General features: G+C 32.8%; 4 protein-coding genes across 5 annotated transcripts; 1 reads left to right on the top strand and 3 right to left on the bottom strand.

Moving 5' to 3' along the window:
• Window positions 1–30: 30 nt before the first annotated feature.
• Window positions 31–2002, bottom strand: LOC145940570 (odorant receptor 10-like). The gene is made up of 5 exons (XM_083045897.1): window positions 1382–2002; window positions 849–1081; window positions 657–756; window positions 234–503; window positions 31–153 (listed from the first exon to the last, which is right to left on the bottom strand). The coding sequence occupies exons 1-5, from the start codon at window positions 1985–1987 to the stop codon at window positions 88–90; spliced, it is 1275 nt and encodes a 424-aa protein (XP_082902023.1). The 5' UTR covers window positions 1988–2002; the 3' UTR covers window positions 31–87.
• Window positions 2003–2491: 489 nt separating this feature from the next.
• LOC145940579 (4-vinylanisole receptor-like) lies at window positions 2492–4370 on the bottom strand. The gene is made up of 5 exons (XM_083045904.1): window positions 3828–4370; window positions 3268–3500; window positions 3077–3176; window positions 2680–2949; window positions 2492–2592 (listed from the first exon to the last, which is right to left on the bottom strand). Exons 1-5 carry the CDS (start codon window positions 4368–4370, stop codon window positions 2527–2529), a joined length of 1212 nt encoding a protein of 403 aa, XP_082902030.1. The 3' UTR covers window positions 2492–2526.
• Window positions 4371–4981: 611 nt separating this feature from the next.
• LOC145940945 (uncharacterized) lies at window positions 4982–9838 on the bottom strand. Its single transcript, XM_083046619.1, has 10 exons — window positions 9012–9838; window positions 8712–8811; window positions 8520–8630; window positions 8185–8340; window positions 8059–8109; window positions 6072–7027; window positions 5626–5725; window positions 5365–5475; window positions 5110–5265; window positions 4982–5035 (listed from the first exon to the last, which is right to left on the bottom strand). The coding sequence occupies exons 1-10, from the start codon at window positions 9806–9808 to the stop codon at window positions 4982–4984; spliced, it is 2592 nt and encodes an 863-aa protein (XP_082902745.1). The 5' UTR covers window positions 9809–9838.
• A 258-nt stretch (window positions 9839–10096) lies between these two features.
• On the top strand, window positions 10097–12753 carry LOC145940580 (aquaporin AQPAe.a). 2 transcript variants are annotated; one of them, XM_083045906.1, is made up of 7 exons: window positions 10097–10112; window positions 10189–10425; window positions 10494–10669; window positions 10885–11028; window positions 11105–11338; window positions 11630–11710; window positions 12326–12753. In XM_083045906.1, exons 2-7 carry the CDS (start codon window positions 10407–10409, stop codon window positions 12485–12487), a joined length of 816 nt encoding a protein of 271 aa, XP_082902032.1. In that variant the 5' UTR covers window positions 10097–10112; window positions 10189–10406; the 3' UTR covers window positions 12488–12753. The 2 variants fall into 2 exon arrangements, with proteins under 2 accessions (XP_082902032.1, XP_082902033.1); XM_083045907.1 differs by lacking the exon at window positions 10097–10112 and having other exon boundaries at window positions 10170–10425.
• Window positions 12754–15640: the final 2887 nt, after the last annotated feature.

The raw sequence follows: 15640 nt of genomic DNA, 5'->3' as shown, positions 1-15640 counted from the left end.
CATATTTCTGAAAATATTTATAATCTTCACGCGATGTTTTATGTTTCTTAATTAGTTCATCAAAAATTGTCGGCAATTGTTGTATATTTACATAATATCTCGCGAGGAAATTTCGCGAAGTAAATTAAGATAGGCCATTGACGTTTTTAAAATCTAGAGAATAACATATGACATCATCAACATTTATATGAAAAATTTAAATGGTTCTGAATAATGAAATTTTGCATACTCACATTAGAAAAACTATTCATAGTCAGTTTCACCATTTTACCGGCAGTAAGCTCGACCGGATAACTCGACATAATAATCGGAAACATCAAGTTACGTGCCTTATTCTGTGGTAAACGATACCATTCAATCATGTAACACTTAATGCCTACTTTTTGGCATCGATCTACGAGCTGTTCGCCAATGTAGCAAAATATGTATATGTTAAACGTAATTGATATAAAGGCGACGAAATATACGAAAATTTGTAGCATCGATTCCTGGTTATTCCAATCCTAATATATTTAAAATGCAATTAATTAAATGAAATACTTAAACTATATCTACATATATAATAATAAGTTTGTCTTGATATATATCTATGATAAATATGTCTGTATTTTATCTGATGAACTAGAAGTAATAAAACTGAAATAAAATTGATGTACCATAATAACGTAGTAACCAAGTAAACATATATTACATGAAGCATTTATAAATTCCGCTAAACATATCTCGTTCAATACCTTATCTATGTTAGAAACGAATCTGAAATTTAATATAATACTCGCAGAAAACTGTAAATGGAAAATAAATGACAACAAAATCAAATCAGTTATGCAATTACCTAATCCACTCACTTGAGTATTCGAAGATGTTGTCTTATAGCGGTACTGATCCTTTGATCGACAGTACCTCGATTTCGATCACCACCGTCGATCAACTCTTCGAAAATATACATCAGGATCTCGCATTGTCCGCATATATGAGTAACGAATTTGGCTGTTAAGCTACAAATACCGCAAAATACGGTATATGCAGTGAAACACGATAAAGCATCCAATACATATGCGATTTCGTAAACTGGACTAACCTATACTGATAATTAAAAGAATATGAAATTGCGAAAAATACATAATTCGCTAATTATATATAATTATTTTTAAGCTAAGAGTTCTTATTAATTATAATATTAGCACAATATACTTGAGCATCTGTCGCTAAGAATAATTAACTTATTATATAAAAAAACTTATTAAAATGTTTTGAATGTCTCTTTTATAAAAAAAAAGAAAGAAGGAAATTACGATAATTATAAGATTGAAAAAATATGATATAATTCTAACTTTTCATTCTGCAAATGAAAGAACTTAACGCCGTACATTGAATTCACCTGAACGTTCACGAAGATCAGCTCACAAGGATTGGGCAACGATCTAATCGTCACATTGTCTTCCGTAACGATGGGTGGCAACACTAAAGGCATGCAGGTGTAAGGTATACCGCTGCCGAACATGAACGCTGTGGAGATAATGCCAAAGAAACGTCCCGACTTTGCGTTAGCTAACATGATCTCGCGATCCTTGGCTATCGTCACGTTACGCCAGTCTTCAGCAATGCGATCGATGCACGATTTAATCTCATCTTGATGAGACAGCAACAGCAGATACCTCAGAAAAACGGTAATTGTAAATATCAGCGGACATGCGGTTCTGAGAATCTCGTAGAAGCTCCATTTTGTGGTAATTATACATATGATCCACGAGAGGATCGAGAATAACTGAAGAAACGTGGCGATGGCGATCGATATACCGTGAATGATAATTTCTTGCGTAGTAGCTTGCTGTCGTAATGGCCAGGCACCGATCAGCTTCAGCAGGCTAAAGCAAATTTGAACGGCATAGTAAAAGTCCGAGTCGTGAGACTTATTCTGTTCCGTTATGTCGACGGCGATCGTGTGTGTAAACGCGCTCTTTGGTCTTCGAGCGACCATTTTCATTCGATGTAACGCTACTGCCAGCTCGATCTTTACTATCGCGAAATAAAAATTCAACGCGTATTTTCCACTACGAAGCATGCGCGGCCCGTTCGATGAACTTCTCCGATTCCCGCGAATAAAAGTCGTGACTTTGATGACTCGTGATTTGCATTTTTTAATCTTGTCGGTTTATGGGGAAACAACAGCTGCGGTTGTGGAATAAATCAGGAAGGTTTAAACAAAGTTTACCGCGATGATGTGGTAGAAACTTACGTTCAAGGATAATCGCAAAGTTACTAACATTATGTAATTCTGATATTTTCTGATATTTTTCTCAAAAAACTTTACAACACGTGTATTGCGCGTAAAAGTTTTTTACATAATTCTGTGCTTCGCATTATTCTTATATGCCACGCGAGATCTTACATACTCAACTACATATATGTTACCTAGCAGATTGCTCGCATTTATTTCTAAAAATATTAATAATCTTCGCGCAATGTTTTATACTGCTAACAATAAGTATTTCATCGAAAATTCTCTCTGTCATTGTTACACATTTATGTATTTTCCCGCGAGACAACTTCGCGAAGTAAATTGAAGTACGCCATCGACGTTTTCAAAATCTACAGCATAACATGTGGGCAGCATCAATATTTATGACATTTATAATTCGAGACATTTTTAATAATAGTAAAATTTAGCATACTCACGTCAGAAAAACTGCTTATAGTCATTGTCACCATTTTTCCAGCAGTAAGTTCAATCGGATAATTCGACATAATCATCGGGAAAATCAAGTCACGCGCCTTATTATGTGGTAAACGATACCATTCTATCATATAACATTTAGTACCTATTTTCCGGCATTGATCCACAAGCTGTTCGCCAATGTAGCAAAATATGTATATGTTAAAAGTGATTGATATAAAGGCGACGAAGTACACACAAATTTGTAGCATCGATTCTTGATTGTTCCAATCCTACATGTAAGATTAAAAAATGCACAACTAATAAGTTATATAGATTATATTTGTAATAATTATAGTATATATTGTAAAATGTAAAATATCAAAATTTCAAACTTTATTACAAAATTAATCGACATACCACAATAACATAATAACCAAGTAAACATATATTACACGAAGCATTTATAAATTCCGCTAAACATATCTCGTTCAATATCTTTTCTATATCAGAAACGAATCTGAAATTTAATACAATATACTCGCAGAAAACCGGAAAATGTAAAGTAAATGACAAGCAAGTCAAATTAGTTATACCGTTAATCTACTCACCTGAGTATTCGGAGATGCTGTGTTACAGCGGTACTGATCCTTTGTTCGATAGTACCCTTGTTTCGATCACCACCGTCGATCAACTCTTCGAAAAAATATATCAGGATTTCACATTGACCGCACGCGTGAGTAACGAATTTAGCTGTTAAACTACAAGTACCACAAAATACGGTATACATAGTACAACACGATATAGTTTCCAATGCATATACGACTTCATAAATTGGACTGACCTGTATGTGATAATTAAAGAAAATACGAAATTGCTAAAAAATTATAATTTGCTAATTATATATAATAATTTCCACGCTAAGGGTTTTATTAATTGCAGCATTAACACAATATTACTTGAACATCTGTTGCTAATATTAAGATATAATTAATTTTTATAAATGAACTATTATGAAAAAGAATTTTTTAATTTTCTAGATCTAAATATTTTTTTTATAATAAAACAAAAGAGAAGGAAGAAGAAAAATCTGGATAATTAAAAAAATGAAAATTTAATGTGTCCTTTGAGTCTTTGAATGAAAGAATTTAACGTCGTACATTGAATTGACCTGGACGTCTAAGAAGATCAGCTCAGAGGGATCGGGCAGTGATCTAATCGTCACGTTGTCTTCTGTAACGACAGGTGGCAACAATAAAGGCATAAAGGCGTAAGGTATACCGCTGCCGAACATAAATGCCACGGAGATGATGCCAAAAAAGCGTCCCGTTTTGGCATTCGCTAGCATGATTTTGCGATCTTCAATCATCGCCACATTACGCCAGTCTTCAATAATACGATCGATGCACGATCTGATCTCGTCTCGATGGAATAGCAACAGTAAGTATCTCAGAAAAACAGTAATTGAAAATATCAGCGGACACGCAGTCCTGAGAATGTCGTAAATACTCCATTTCGCGGTAATTATACATATGATCCACGGAATGATCAAGAAGAGTTGAAAAAACATAGCGATAACAATTGATAAGTTATATATAATAATTTCCATTGTGGTAGCTTGCTGTTTCAACGGCCAGGCACCGATCGGCTTTAACAACCAGATGCTGATTTGGGCAGCATAGTGAAAATCCAAAAGCCATTTGTCGTCTTCCATAGGAATTGGATTCTATTATAAATGCAGCTTTTGCATTGAGTGCAATCTTAATGACAATTCAACGACGACTGACAGTCAAGTTGAGAGGCATAGAGGGTTGTTGGTAAGCATGCGCGAGATGCGCGTGGTTGTTGGTTGTTTTATGATCAGGATGATTAAAACAATCCCCCGCTCATTCGTGACTTGCATGTTATAGAACGTTTCAGTGAGATTGAGAGAAAAGTACAACTGTGTTCAGAGCGAGGGGATACTATTGATGTTCCAAGAAACTTTAAAACGGAGGGAAACACTCTACGATCTCAAAGTTATTTTGTCGACTCTATCATAGAATTGTAGTTTTAATCGCGTTTCTTTCTTGCTGTGGAAAAACCGCAGCTTAAAGTGTTTTTATCGCATATGTTAAATATTGTATATTAAATGTTATTTAAGTTAGTAGTTATTAATAATACATTTTATTGATTGTTTGATTCATTAATATCGCTTGATGCTAAATGATAAATGCGAGTAAGTGTTATATAATGTGAAAGAGTGAAAATAAAAACTTGATATAGGTATATATCTCGAGCAAGATAGTTGATATTGTAGCGAATGATATTTAGGACAATCATGTCTTACGCCGCAACCATTCGTATGAAATTAAAATACGCCGCTGATGTTTTGCATACCTGTAAACATTCGCGAAATAATTGAACAGTTTGAATGAATTTCAAATTAACGAGTAACGATACAAGTTACTTACGTCGCAAAAACCTTGAAGAGAAATATCAAATATTTTACCAGCTGTCAATGTTGATGGACGATTTGATCTGATCATCATCATGACTAAACCATTCACGTTCTTCGCAGGAAATGCATACCAGTTGATAAAATACGACGTCTCTCCGATTTTTATGCTCTTGTTATTGGCACAAAATTAAATATAAATATCGAGAGTGTTATATTAATATGGCCACATTCTTTGATATTCATTAAAATAACAATTTGCCAGATCTACCTCCTCTTTAAGACGATCGCCGATAGATGATAAGGTAAACACGTTTACTAAAATTGAAATCACTAAAATAGAATATATAATTGTACCTAATATTCGATTGTCCTCCCATTCCTGAAATAAATTTATTCGTTAAAGCAATATATAGGTATATGTGTGTGTGTATGTTAAGATATATATAAAAAAATGTTATGTATAAAAATTTAATATTAAACTTTACAAGAATAAAAATTAATTGACAATGCGAGAAATATTTTAAAATACCTTGAGAACGCCATATTCAAGAAAACATATGATAATAGTGCATCCAACCATTTCAGATAAAAAGACAAAGTTAAATGATTTTTCAATCATCTCAGTAAATCTGTAATAGATAGAAGTAATTTTTCATGAAGTATCAATTATTATAAATGAAAGTAAAAATAAGTTACCACAATAGCTATATGCGTAAGAAATATTATTTACTTCAGATAATATTAAATAAAAATAAAATCGAAATTTATTTAGAATGTAGAAGATATGAAAATAAATTCTAATATACAAATATATATCGCGGAAAAAGAAAAATAAATCCCGATAAGTATATATGAGTGTGTATGTCTCAATTATATATATATTTATAAAAAAAGTAATTTTTGTGATTAAACTAACATATATATTAATAATGTTAATGACACATTTGATAAAATATTTGCACATTCTTTGCCGACCTGAGAGCTCGCATATGATGTACGACTATCTGACCAAATCGTGTGTGAAGATCATCAGTTCCGCTGATTAAATAGGTTTCCATGTGTCTGCGGCTGATCTCGAATAGACAGCAGGCGTGCATTATGCAGTTGGCGATCAAGCTGTAAACGCCACAGTTTGTTGATAAGATGAGAGTACTGAAGATAATCTGTGTGACGAAGAGGATCTCGTAGAACGGCGAGTTCTCTACCACGAAGAAGATGTAGTCGCTGAGATATGGCAGAGGCAATTGTGTCGTATTATCCTCTTTGACGATCTTATCCGCTACCAACGGCATAATTATGTGGTAAGGCAACGCACCGCCATACAGTAATCCTAAGTACATTATCGTAAACTGTCTTCCCATTTTGGCGTGTTTCACCATAACCGATCGATCCTCTTCACTCTCCACGTCCCTGTATTGAATCTCCATTTGTTGCAGACAACACTTGATGTCATCTTTGTTGATGATCATCGTCCAGAATTTGACGATACCCAGAAGACTGAATACCTGGGCGGCTATCACCTTCATGTATCTCGTCAAGTCCTCCGCGTCGAAGAAGGTGTATATGATATGTGGAACGAGTAAAAAACACATCAAACTAAATATGACGCTTATCCAGAAAACGTACTTTATCTTCTCAAACGTGGAATCGGTCTTGTAAAGAGGCCAGACACCAACAGGCATTAACAAGATTTTCGCGATTTTTATCACGTATTCCGCGTCGGACCTATAATTCAAGTTTCGGAACAGTGTGCGGCTGGCGTCGGTTGGTAACATGTCTGCCACTTTTATAATTGCTCGATTGCGTTTTGATTTCCAACTATAACAATCAAAAGAGTCGCATGGGAGTTGACCGCATGGGCGCTTGCGTGTAAAAAGTTCGCCTTGCCATATCAACTTTGCGTAGGGGCTATTTTCTGAGAATCGTCGTAACTTCGAAAGGGAAGGAAAATGTGCATAATTTTAATGATTACGCAAGCGCTGTAAGATAAAAAATGGAATAGTTGCTTTGTTGCGCTGTCAAGAGCTAAAGCGTGCAGTATTCGAAACGTGATATATTTCTGCCACTCAGAAAAATCACACGAAGTGAAATTTAATATAAAATATTTCTTGTGTGTGTGTGTTTTTTTAAAGATATATTATTTGTAGATTGTTAAAATTAGCGTACACTGGCTATTAACATTAAGAACGAGTTATATTTTTCAGTTACATTATTATATCTAAAAGTGGCATTCTGATAAAATTGTATATCATGCGCAAGTAATTCAGGTATGTAATAATAATTTGAACAATTGCGATTTTCTTACAGTTTAACATTTTCAACAGCATTATAATTTAGATCGGTAAATTATTTTATTAAATCATAATTAATTTTTTTCAGTTATTTTATTAAAATACGTTCTTGGTAAGTAAACTCTTGGCAATTTGATCGCATTATTATAGAACACATATGTAGTTTCTGATTATTCGCAATTTATGTTTTATAAACCCTTAGATAGGATTCGAAGAAAAGTAGAAATTTTGAAAAGGGAAAGATAATAATGTTGCAATAAAAGTTCGAAACTTTTATTGCAACATTATTATCTTTCCCTTTTCAAAATTTCTACTTTTCTTCGAATCCTATTTAAGGGTTTATAAAACATAAATTGCGAATAATCAGAAACTACATATAGTAGTAGTAAAGAATATGCATTACGCGGTTGCTATAAGTTAGACATATAACTTATAATTGTAATTTGAATAAATTTTTTTCAAGAAAAGAGGATATATGGATAAAGACATTACGTATGGAAATTACATGACATATAACATTGTTACACTGTTAAGTAATTTATTGTTCGACAGAGAGATCGTTTTGCTTTCATTAAGTGAGAGATATATTATATCTGATAAAGTGATGATATAGATAACGACTTAACATATCTTAATAAGATAGTTAATCAGCGATAATATTTGTAAATTTATGTAGTCATTGCTCGTATAAAATTTAAATATGCTGCCGATGTTTTGCAAACCTGTGAAAATAGACATGATGTATGTAGCAGATATTAATTGTTAATTTTTTAATAAATATTACAGAGAATACTCACTTCGCAAAATCCTTGAAGGGAGAGATCAAATATTTTCGCGGCAGTTAAGGTTGATGGACGGCCTGATCTGATCATTACCAAAATTAAATCGCCTACGATTTTTGTTGGCAAATTATACCATTCGATAAAATATGATGATTCTCCTACCTTTTCACTCTTCATAAGAAATAAATATTGCTTGTTTTATTAACTGAGTATATTATTTCGAAAAATTAAAGCTTGATTATGTATTATATTAAATTAGCACTTTTTATAATTGCTATATGCAAGATGGATATATATATATATATATTATGTTTTATATTATAAACTGATATAAAATTATTCTGTTTTACCTCTTCTTTAAGACGATCACCGATAGCTGATATAATATAAACATTTACAAATATCGATGTCATTAAAACAAAATATGTACCCATGTTTAAGATCTTTCCGTCTTCCCATTCCTAAAATAATTTTGCAGGAATGTAGAACTTTTTTGTAAAAATGTAGGATTAATGGAGAATCTAAATATTATTAATTTTTACCTTAAGAACTCCAAATTCCAGAAAACATATAATAATAGTGCATCCAACCATTTCGCATAAAAAAACAATGTTTAATGATTTCTCAATCATCTGTGCGAATCTGTAATGTATTTTATCACACTCACAATCAGTAATAAAATAAAATATAAATAAAATTAAAATTATTGAGATATAATAAACGCATTTTCTTTTTTCTGTCCTAGTTGTTTTACTTTATCGTATATTTAATTTAATTTATTGCATGTATAATTTAATTAAAAAAATGATATAATAGCATAAGATACTCTAATGCTTTCTCACCTGATGGCTTGTATGTGGTATTGAATTATTTGACCGAGCTGCTTATGGAGATTATTGGTGCCATTACTAAGGACTGTTTCTATCTGTCTACGAACGACTTCGAATAAACAGCAGCTGTGCATCACACAGGTGGCAATTAAACTGTAGACACCGCAGTTCGTAGAGAGAATGATACTGCTGATTAGAATTTGTGAGACAAAGAGGATCTCGTAGAACGGTGAATTTTCTACCACGAAGAAGATGTAATTGCTGAGATACGGTAGAGGTATCTGTGTCGTATTGTCCTCCTTGACGATTCTGTCCTCCAACAGTGGCATGATTATGTGATAAGGCAATGCACCACCGTACGATAATCCTAAGTACGTCACTGTGAAGAGTCTACCGATCTTAGCACTCTTCGTCATCACCAGTCGATCTTCCTCGCATTCTACGTCCTTGTATTGAATCTCCATTTGTTGTAATAAGTATCTAATCTCTTCTCTATTGATGATCATTGTCCAGAACTTGATAATAGCGAGCAGGCTAAACACCTGAGCGGCTATGACCTTCATGTATTTAGTCAAGTCCTCTGCGTCGAAAAAGGTATATATGACGTGCGGGATAAGCAAGAAGCACATCAGGCAGAATATTATTCCCGTTTGAAGGAAATTCTTCATCTTGTCAGACCTGGAAGTGCCTCGATAAAGTGGCCAGATGCCGACGGGCGTTAATAGGGTCTTGGCTACCTTTATCACATACTCGGTATCGGATATGTAATTATTATTTCGAAATAACGTGCGATCACTTCGCCCCGACATTGTTAGAAATTTTTAGCTCGTATAATTGTTTTATCGCGCTACACGTACATCCACAATGACTGACAGACGTGAACATGTCCTGCGAGAATCAAGACCTTAAGCGCTTGCGTACAAAGTTTGCAACCCTACGATTTTCTTCAGGCAATCTGCTGAAATTGTTACAACTTTTAATGACTTTGAATGAGGTAAAAACGCAATGCGATTTCAATAGCAACGCATGCGCTGTTACAGCGAAGGCTTTGAGCTCTTTCAGTCAGAGCTTTTTTTTCCACATGTCATCTGAAAGTGCAGTGTACTCTTCAAAGTACGATCATCCAGAACGTAAATTATATTTGTGAATCGGCAAGTTGAGAATATTTAATTTGTTTATTGAATTTTAGGCATCTGCTAAAATTTTTAAAATGGTGCTTTATCGTGAAAATGAGAATTCTTCGAATATATATAATACGTAAGCAGTGATTGAAGCGAGCACTTGACGTATCTATCGATAAGATGTCGTATTCTTTCTCGAGTTGTGTGATTAGCGCAGATCATTAAATAATATAAGTTCCAGTAATAACGACAGTAAACTCGTCTGTCGTGTTAGCATTATTTTATCATGCAGGACAATCGAAATAGTGTTTTTTTTTTTTTATTTTTAATAGAATTAAATGAAGATCGAAATACGCGTGTGCAATTTTTGTAGATCTGATGTGGAAGATACAAGAGAACACAATGACGATGTTTGCGGCAGAGATTATCGGTACGGGTATTCTTGTATTCCTCGGTTGTATGGGTTGTATCGGTACTATGGGACCAGCACCACCTCCGCCATTACAAACGGCGTTAACTTTTGGTTTGACGGTGAATCTCATAATTATGGTACGTTGCCGCATAATTAATTCGCGTAAATTGACAACTCGTGTGTGCTTTTAACGGTATAGACGAATTGTTATTAATATTTCTTTCTTATATTTTTTGTATGCACTATATAACTTTTATATAATTTTCGTTATTCCAATAGATCCGAATAATGAGAAATATGATTTATCTATATTTCTTTATATTATATTTTTTTATCGATGGTCTTTCTCTAGATGCTAGGTCATGTAAGTGGAGCTCATCTTAATCCAGCTGTTACCATCGGTGCCGTTATTGTGGGTCTGAAATCGATTCCAACCGGCGCAATTTACATCTTGGGCCAGTTTATCGGCGCCGTCGTAGGATATGGGCTTTTAAAAGTGTTTTTATTTCTATTTTTCTTACTATTATTATAGCGCGCTCAACATTATGAACGATGATCTATAATCTCGCCAGATGATAACTCCAGTAGAATTATTTAATGATGGAAATGCAAACTCGACTGTGGGTCTCTGCGTCACGGTGATTCATCCAGGAATCAACAGTGTACAAGCTATATTAGTTGAAATGTTTTGCACAAGCTGTATACTTTGCGCGGCTTGCGCTACGTGGGATCCTAGATGCGCTCATACTACTGATTCGACCGCTCTTAGATTCGGTCTCTCAGTCGCTGCTATTTCCTTCGCTGGGGTAAAGCTTTTCTTTCTTTTCAACCATTTTTATATTTTATCTTCTCTATATATATTAACGCTATTATTAATTTAACAATATTAATATTATTTTTAATATTTTATTATTACTTAGAAACGTATCTTTTTTATAACAATCTATTAATCTTAAAAAGGAAATTACTTACTGCATATATAATTTTTAAATAAAGGAAAACTATTTTCCTAAACTTTTCCTAAACTTTTAAATTATTACAAAGAAATATGTGTAAAGAAAACAATTAATAATTTATTCCTTTCTATATTTCTTTAGAGTCCTTATACCGGATGTAGTATGAATCCAGCACGGACGTTTGGTCCTGCATTATGGAATAGTGCTTGGAAGGACCAATGGGTAAATTAAAAATAAAAATTTTAATATTTTAATATAAGCGAGAAAAGAGACATGAGAAATATATGAGAAATGTGTGCATAAAAAATCGCAATTAAGAAACGGTATCATGACAGTTTCGTGTCACGTTAATGATATAACTCTTACATGTTAACAACGTTATTGGTTCCAAGTTCAAACGATATTGTATCACAGATTATAGATTACATTTGCTGTAATAATTTTTTCATTTTGTTATTCGTATATACATATAATAAGTTCAAATTATATACAGAAGATATACGGGAATTCGATTACGTTAATTTGCTTTTAATCAGTTACAGTTTTTATAATACTGGATATTTTGTTCAGGCGATAAGGAATATATAAGCCACTTAAGCATAATGCTGATAACAAATCAAATCACATATATCAGTTTATTTAAACGTCATATATCAGAGATTTTTTTAATTCAATGGCAATTGCATTCTTCTGCGAAATAATAAATATTTTATATAAAAGATAAATATATTTTCTTTCAAAGAGTATATTTTTAATAAACTATAAAAATAATATATTTTTAATTTTTATCTTATATTTATTCAACTTATATTAAATTATTGATTTTTTATTTATTAGATTTATTGGCTTGGTCCTATCTTGGGAGCTTTACTTGGAACGTATACGTATCAAGTGTTGTTTGCAGAAAAGCAACTAAGAAAAAAATCTGGTATTATTGATGAAAAATCGATTAACATCTCGTCACAATCGGATGATCTACGCAATATAAATAAAATTTAACTTTAACAATTTTAATTTTATATCCTGTGTGTATAAATTATATATAATTAACATTTCTGGTTCTACTGTCATTTTTCAGTTTTACACATTTATAATGTTTTATCTACATATATTATATAATACATACAATTATACATCTATTACAAATCATATTTTCTTTAAATTATCATCTATTGGTCAGGTTTCTCTACAGTAATCTTAAGCTTTAGTAGATGGCGGATATAACATGATGATAGTCAATACAATAACAATTTCCTTTTTTTAAATATTAGTTTTGTAAACATTAAAAATGGATTAATTATAGATCTTAATTATAGACTTTTAAATCTATAATCAATTTTCTTTCAATAATTTTTAATAATGATTAAAGTAATGTAAATATATAATCTATTAATATATATTATTTAATTTAAACTGGCATTTAGGTATAACATTAATAATATAATATTAATTTTTTGTAATAAAGAGTAATGCATGAATATTGCAGTAATATATTTCCTCAATTGATAAGTCGTTGATGGATTGCAAACAGATCTGCGCTATGCAAGGATGCGCGATGTTCTTTTATATATATATTATGATGTATATACATATACATTATGATATATTTATAAATATTATACATACGTTATGTACATAAACCCTCCTTTTGAATCGCTTATAACTCGGAAATTATTGATGCCTCGACATTTTTCACTGAAAAAAATCATCTCTAAATGATATCAAGAATATTATTCTTTATATTTCCTTTTTAAATCTATTATATTTTTTATATTGAAAAAGATTCAACTTTCTTCTATTTCAAAATAAAACATCATCGTGGATGAGATCTAATACGGTTGAAGTGCATCTCTTGGAAATTTCCAGGACGGTGAAAGAACCCACGCTGAGTATTATTTTTAATTCTTTACTTTTAGATCTTCTCTTCTTCTCAATGTGTGTATATTTGTGTATATTATGTGTGTGTATATTTTGTATGGGCAGATATAAATACATTTTCAATTTTATCTCGTTATATATATTTAATTTTCTTTCTTTAAAGTATAAATATGTATATCTTTATGTCTATTATAATTCTTACAGATATATATTATACATCAATATATGCGATTGCACAACGAGGATTGCGCACATACACATATATTTAATATAAACTTCATAATTATTAGTCTTTATAGTAATGTCACAAAACTAGTAATAAGAAATCCAGATTTCTTTTAAAATAGTCCTTGTCATCTCGTTAAATATAGTGAACAAAGTATTTATTAGTAGTGACGAAAGGATTAGAATAATAATAAATTTTTCTATAATTTATATATTTATCAAAGACACAATGAAATTGATGAAATACATGTTCAAAACTGCTAGGCATAGAAAACACAATACAACTTTCATGGGATAACATTCTGCACAAAGATCTCGACCACTCGCACGACATTCCTAATGCATAATCTTGTAAGATTACAGCTCGCATAATCCAACTACGATTTATTCGACGCATCGGATATGCCACGATCGGGCAAACATTACGTTACAACGGGTTCGTCAACCTTCACCCAGCGACACACTCTCGACGGCTAGGACCTGGTCATGAATGCGATCGATAGCAGGGCGTTTCACGGACGTTTCGAGAACGCGCGCCGAACCACATCCACACCTGCGTGCACCCTGGGCTTGAAACTATCCTGCTACATCCTGCGGTAATGCGTACTTTGCAGCATATTGTTATGTCGCAAGTGTCAGATGGATCGATGCGATCCGGCTTTGCCTGTCAACTGATCCGGTCCGCGCGACCGGAATTTGAGATTTGCGAGAACTGTCTGGTGTGTGTATCGTATCCCGCCCCGATTGCAACAATCAACCCGACGTGACTGTCGAGTTCAAGGTTACGCTTTACCGGCGAGGTAACTAAAATTAGTCCAACGGGCAGGGCAGGGCAGGTAATCGTGTGCTCGGGGAAGCACGAAGCCATCTCGGTTGAGAGTTCGTTATTTATGTAGCGAGTTGATGAAGGGATAACCCACGGTGCCTCTTGGTAGCAAAGAAAATTTTACAGCAGTGATCGAAGGGAGAATATTGCGACGTAGTATATTTTCTCTCTCGCAGAGGAAAGTTCGCGCGCGCGCGTCCGATTATAGGGTGGGGCAATTTCGTTCCTATTGCGTAATAGTTGTTTGTTCTTGTATGGAGATATTAGCTTGCCTGCGATATGAAGTATAAACAACTTCTCGGGTTTAATATAAACGGGACGTGAGGGAAACATTCTAACTTTACGCAAAGTTATATTTTTTGCCACATTAAAAAAATGTACCGTGTGCATTAAAAAAGAAATTTATATTTCTGTATTATTATCATGAAAGGTTGTTATGTCTGAGCTGAAAGTATTAATATCAGTTGCAAAGATTATATAAAATGCAGCATTTTCTAATTTAATGATAGTAATATAATGATTAATCTCTCTCTCTCTCTCTATTTTAATTTCCACTTTTCTCATGAGAGATAATGAAAGAGAGAAGTGAAGAGAAATAATAGATGAGGTAGAGATATAATGGACGCGTTTATTTTGTTGATTAGAGACAACGAATATACTCGCAACACTTTCTATATATTATATCTATAATTCACTTCGTGCATCTATCGATTAGTTGCTGTAGCTGTACTTCGAATGGCTGGAACATTTTGAACTGCAATACCTACGCTTATAAGATCTGTTGAATTGATTTATTGTATATATTTAATGATATCTAATACAATTTTTTTCTATTTAGAAAAAGGCAATTATTATTAATATTGATTAATTTATTTGCTAAATATTAATTTTCATCAATTGCTCTCTTATGATTAAAAAATATATATTATCAATCTTTTCTAACTGCATAAATCGATTTGTCCGAGTGACGACTGAGATTGAAAAAAATATGTATCTTTGAGGAGACTTATCAATTGCAAATTATTTTGTTAAGGGATATTTTTAATCTACCCATCATCTTTACGCCAACTAATTGAAATCGGAAAAAGAGAGACGTCGTTGAGAAAGTTCCCACAGATCATCACGCAGTTCAATACATAGTTGGCAACCGTCTAACTTTGCATTTCATTACGCCATTCTGAATGACACCTGAATGTAACGAGGTATCGCAACGCACATTGTGC

Source organism: Prenolepis imparis, unplaced genomic scaffold (genome assembly GCF_030444845.1).
Source record: "Prenolepis imparis isolate NDT839.2.m4 unplaced genomic scaffold, iyPreImpa1.0 SCAF_9, whole genome shotgun sequence".
NCBI classification, from domain to species: domain Eukaryota; kingdom Metazoa; phylum Arthropoda; class Insecta; order Hymenoptera; family Formicidae; genus Prenolepis; species Prenolepis imparis.
Note: the sequence above shows the minus strand (reverse complement) of the source record. Positions and strands in the feature narration are given on the sequence as shown.

What these genes read in the sequence shown, in the direction of transcription:
- LOC145940579 (XM_083045904.1), bottom strand. Translation starts at nt 4,370, where the DNA reads ATGGAAGACGACAAATGGCTTTTGGATTTTCACTATGCTGCCCAAATC. An exon ending in TGATCTTCTTAGACGTCCAG is followed by an intron (nt 3,501 to 3,827) that starts GTCAATTCAATG and finishes TATCACATACAG; the next exon opens with GTCAGTCCAATTTATGAAGT. An exon ending in CTATAAGCAGTTTTTCTGAC is followed by an intron (nt 2,593 to 2,679) that starts GTGAGTATGCTA and finishes GTTATGCTGTAG; the next exon opens with ATTTTGAAAACGTCGATGGC.
- LOC145940945 (XM_083046619.1), bottom strand. Translation starts at nt 9,808, where the DNA reads ATGTCGGGGCGAAGTGATCGCACGTTATTTCGAAATAATAATTACATA. An exon ending in GCGATCGTCTTAAAGAGGAG is followed by an intron (nt 5,266 to 5,364) that starts GTAGATCTGGCA and finishes GCCAATAACAAG; the next exon opens with AGCATAAAAATCGGAGAGAC. An exon ending in CTCTTCAAGGTTTTTGCGAC is followed by an intron (nt 5,036 to 5,109) that starts GTAAGTAACTTG and finishes GAATGTTTACAG; the next exon opens with GTATGCAAAACATCAGCGGC.
- LOC145940580 (XM_083045906.1), top strand. An exon ending in CTGCTATTTCCTTCGCTGGG is followed by an intron (nt 11,339 to 11,629) that starts GTAAAGCTTTTC and finishes ATATTTCTTTAG; the next exon opens with AGTCCTTATACCGGATGTAG. An exon ending in GTGCTTGGAAGGACCAATGG is followed by an intron (nt 11,711 to 12,325) that starts GTAAATTAAAAA and finishes TTTATTTATTAG; the next exon opens with ATTTATTGGCTTGGTCCTAT.
- LOC145940570 (XM_083045897.1), bottom strand. Translation starts at nt 1,987, where the DNA reads ATGAAAATGGTCGCTCGAAGACCAAAGAGCGCGTTTACACACACGATC. An exon ending in CAACATCTTCGAATACTCAA is followed by an intron (nt 757 to 848) that starts GTGAGTGGATTA and finishes ATTAAATTTCAG; the next exon opens with ATTCGTTTCTAACATAGATA. An exon ending in CTATGAATAGTTTTTCTAAT is followed by an intron (nt 154 to 233) that starts GTGAGTATGCAA and finishes GTTATTCTCTAG; the next exon opens with ATTTTAAAAACGTCAATGGC.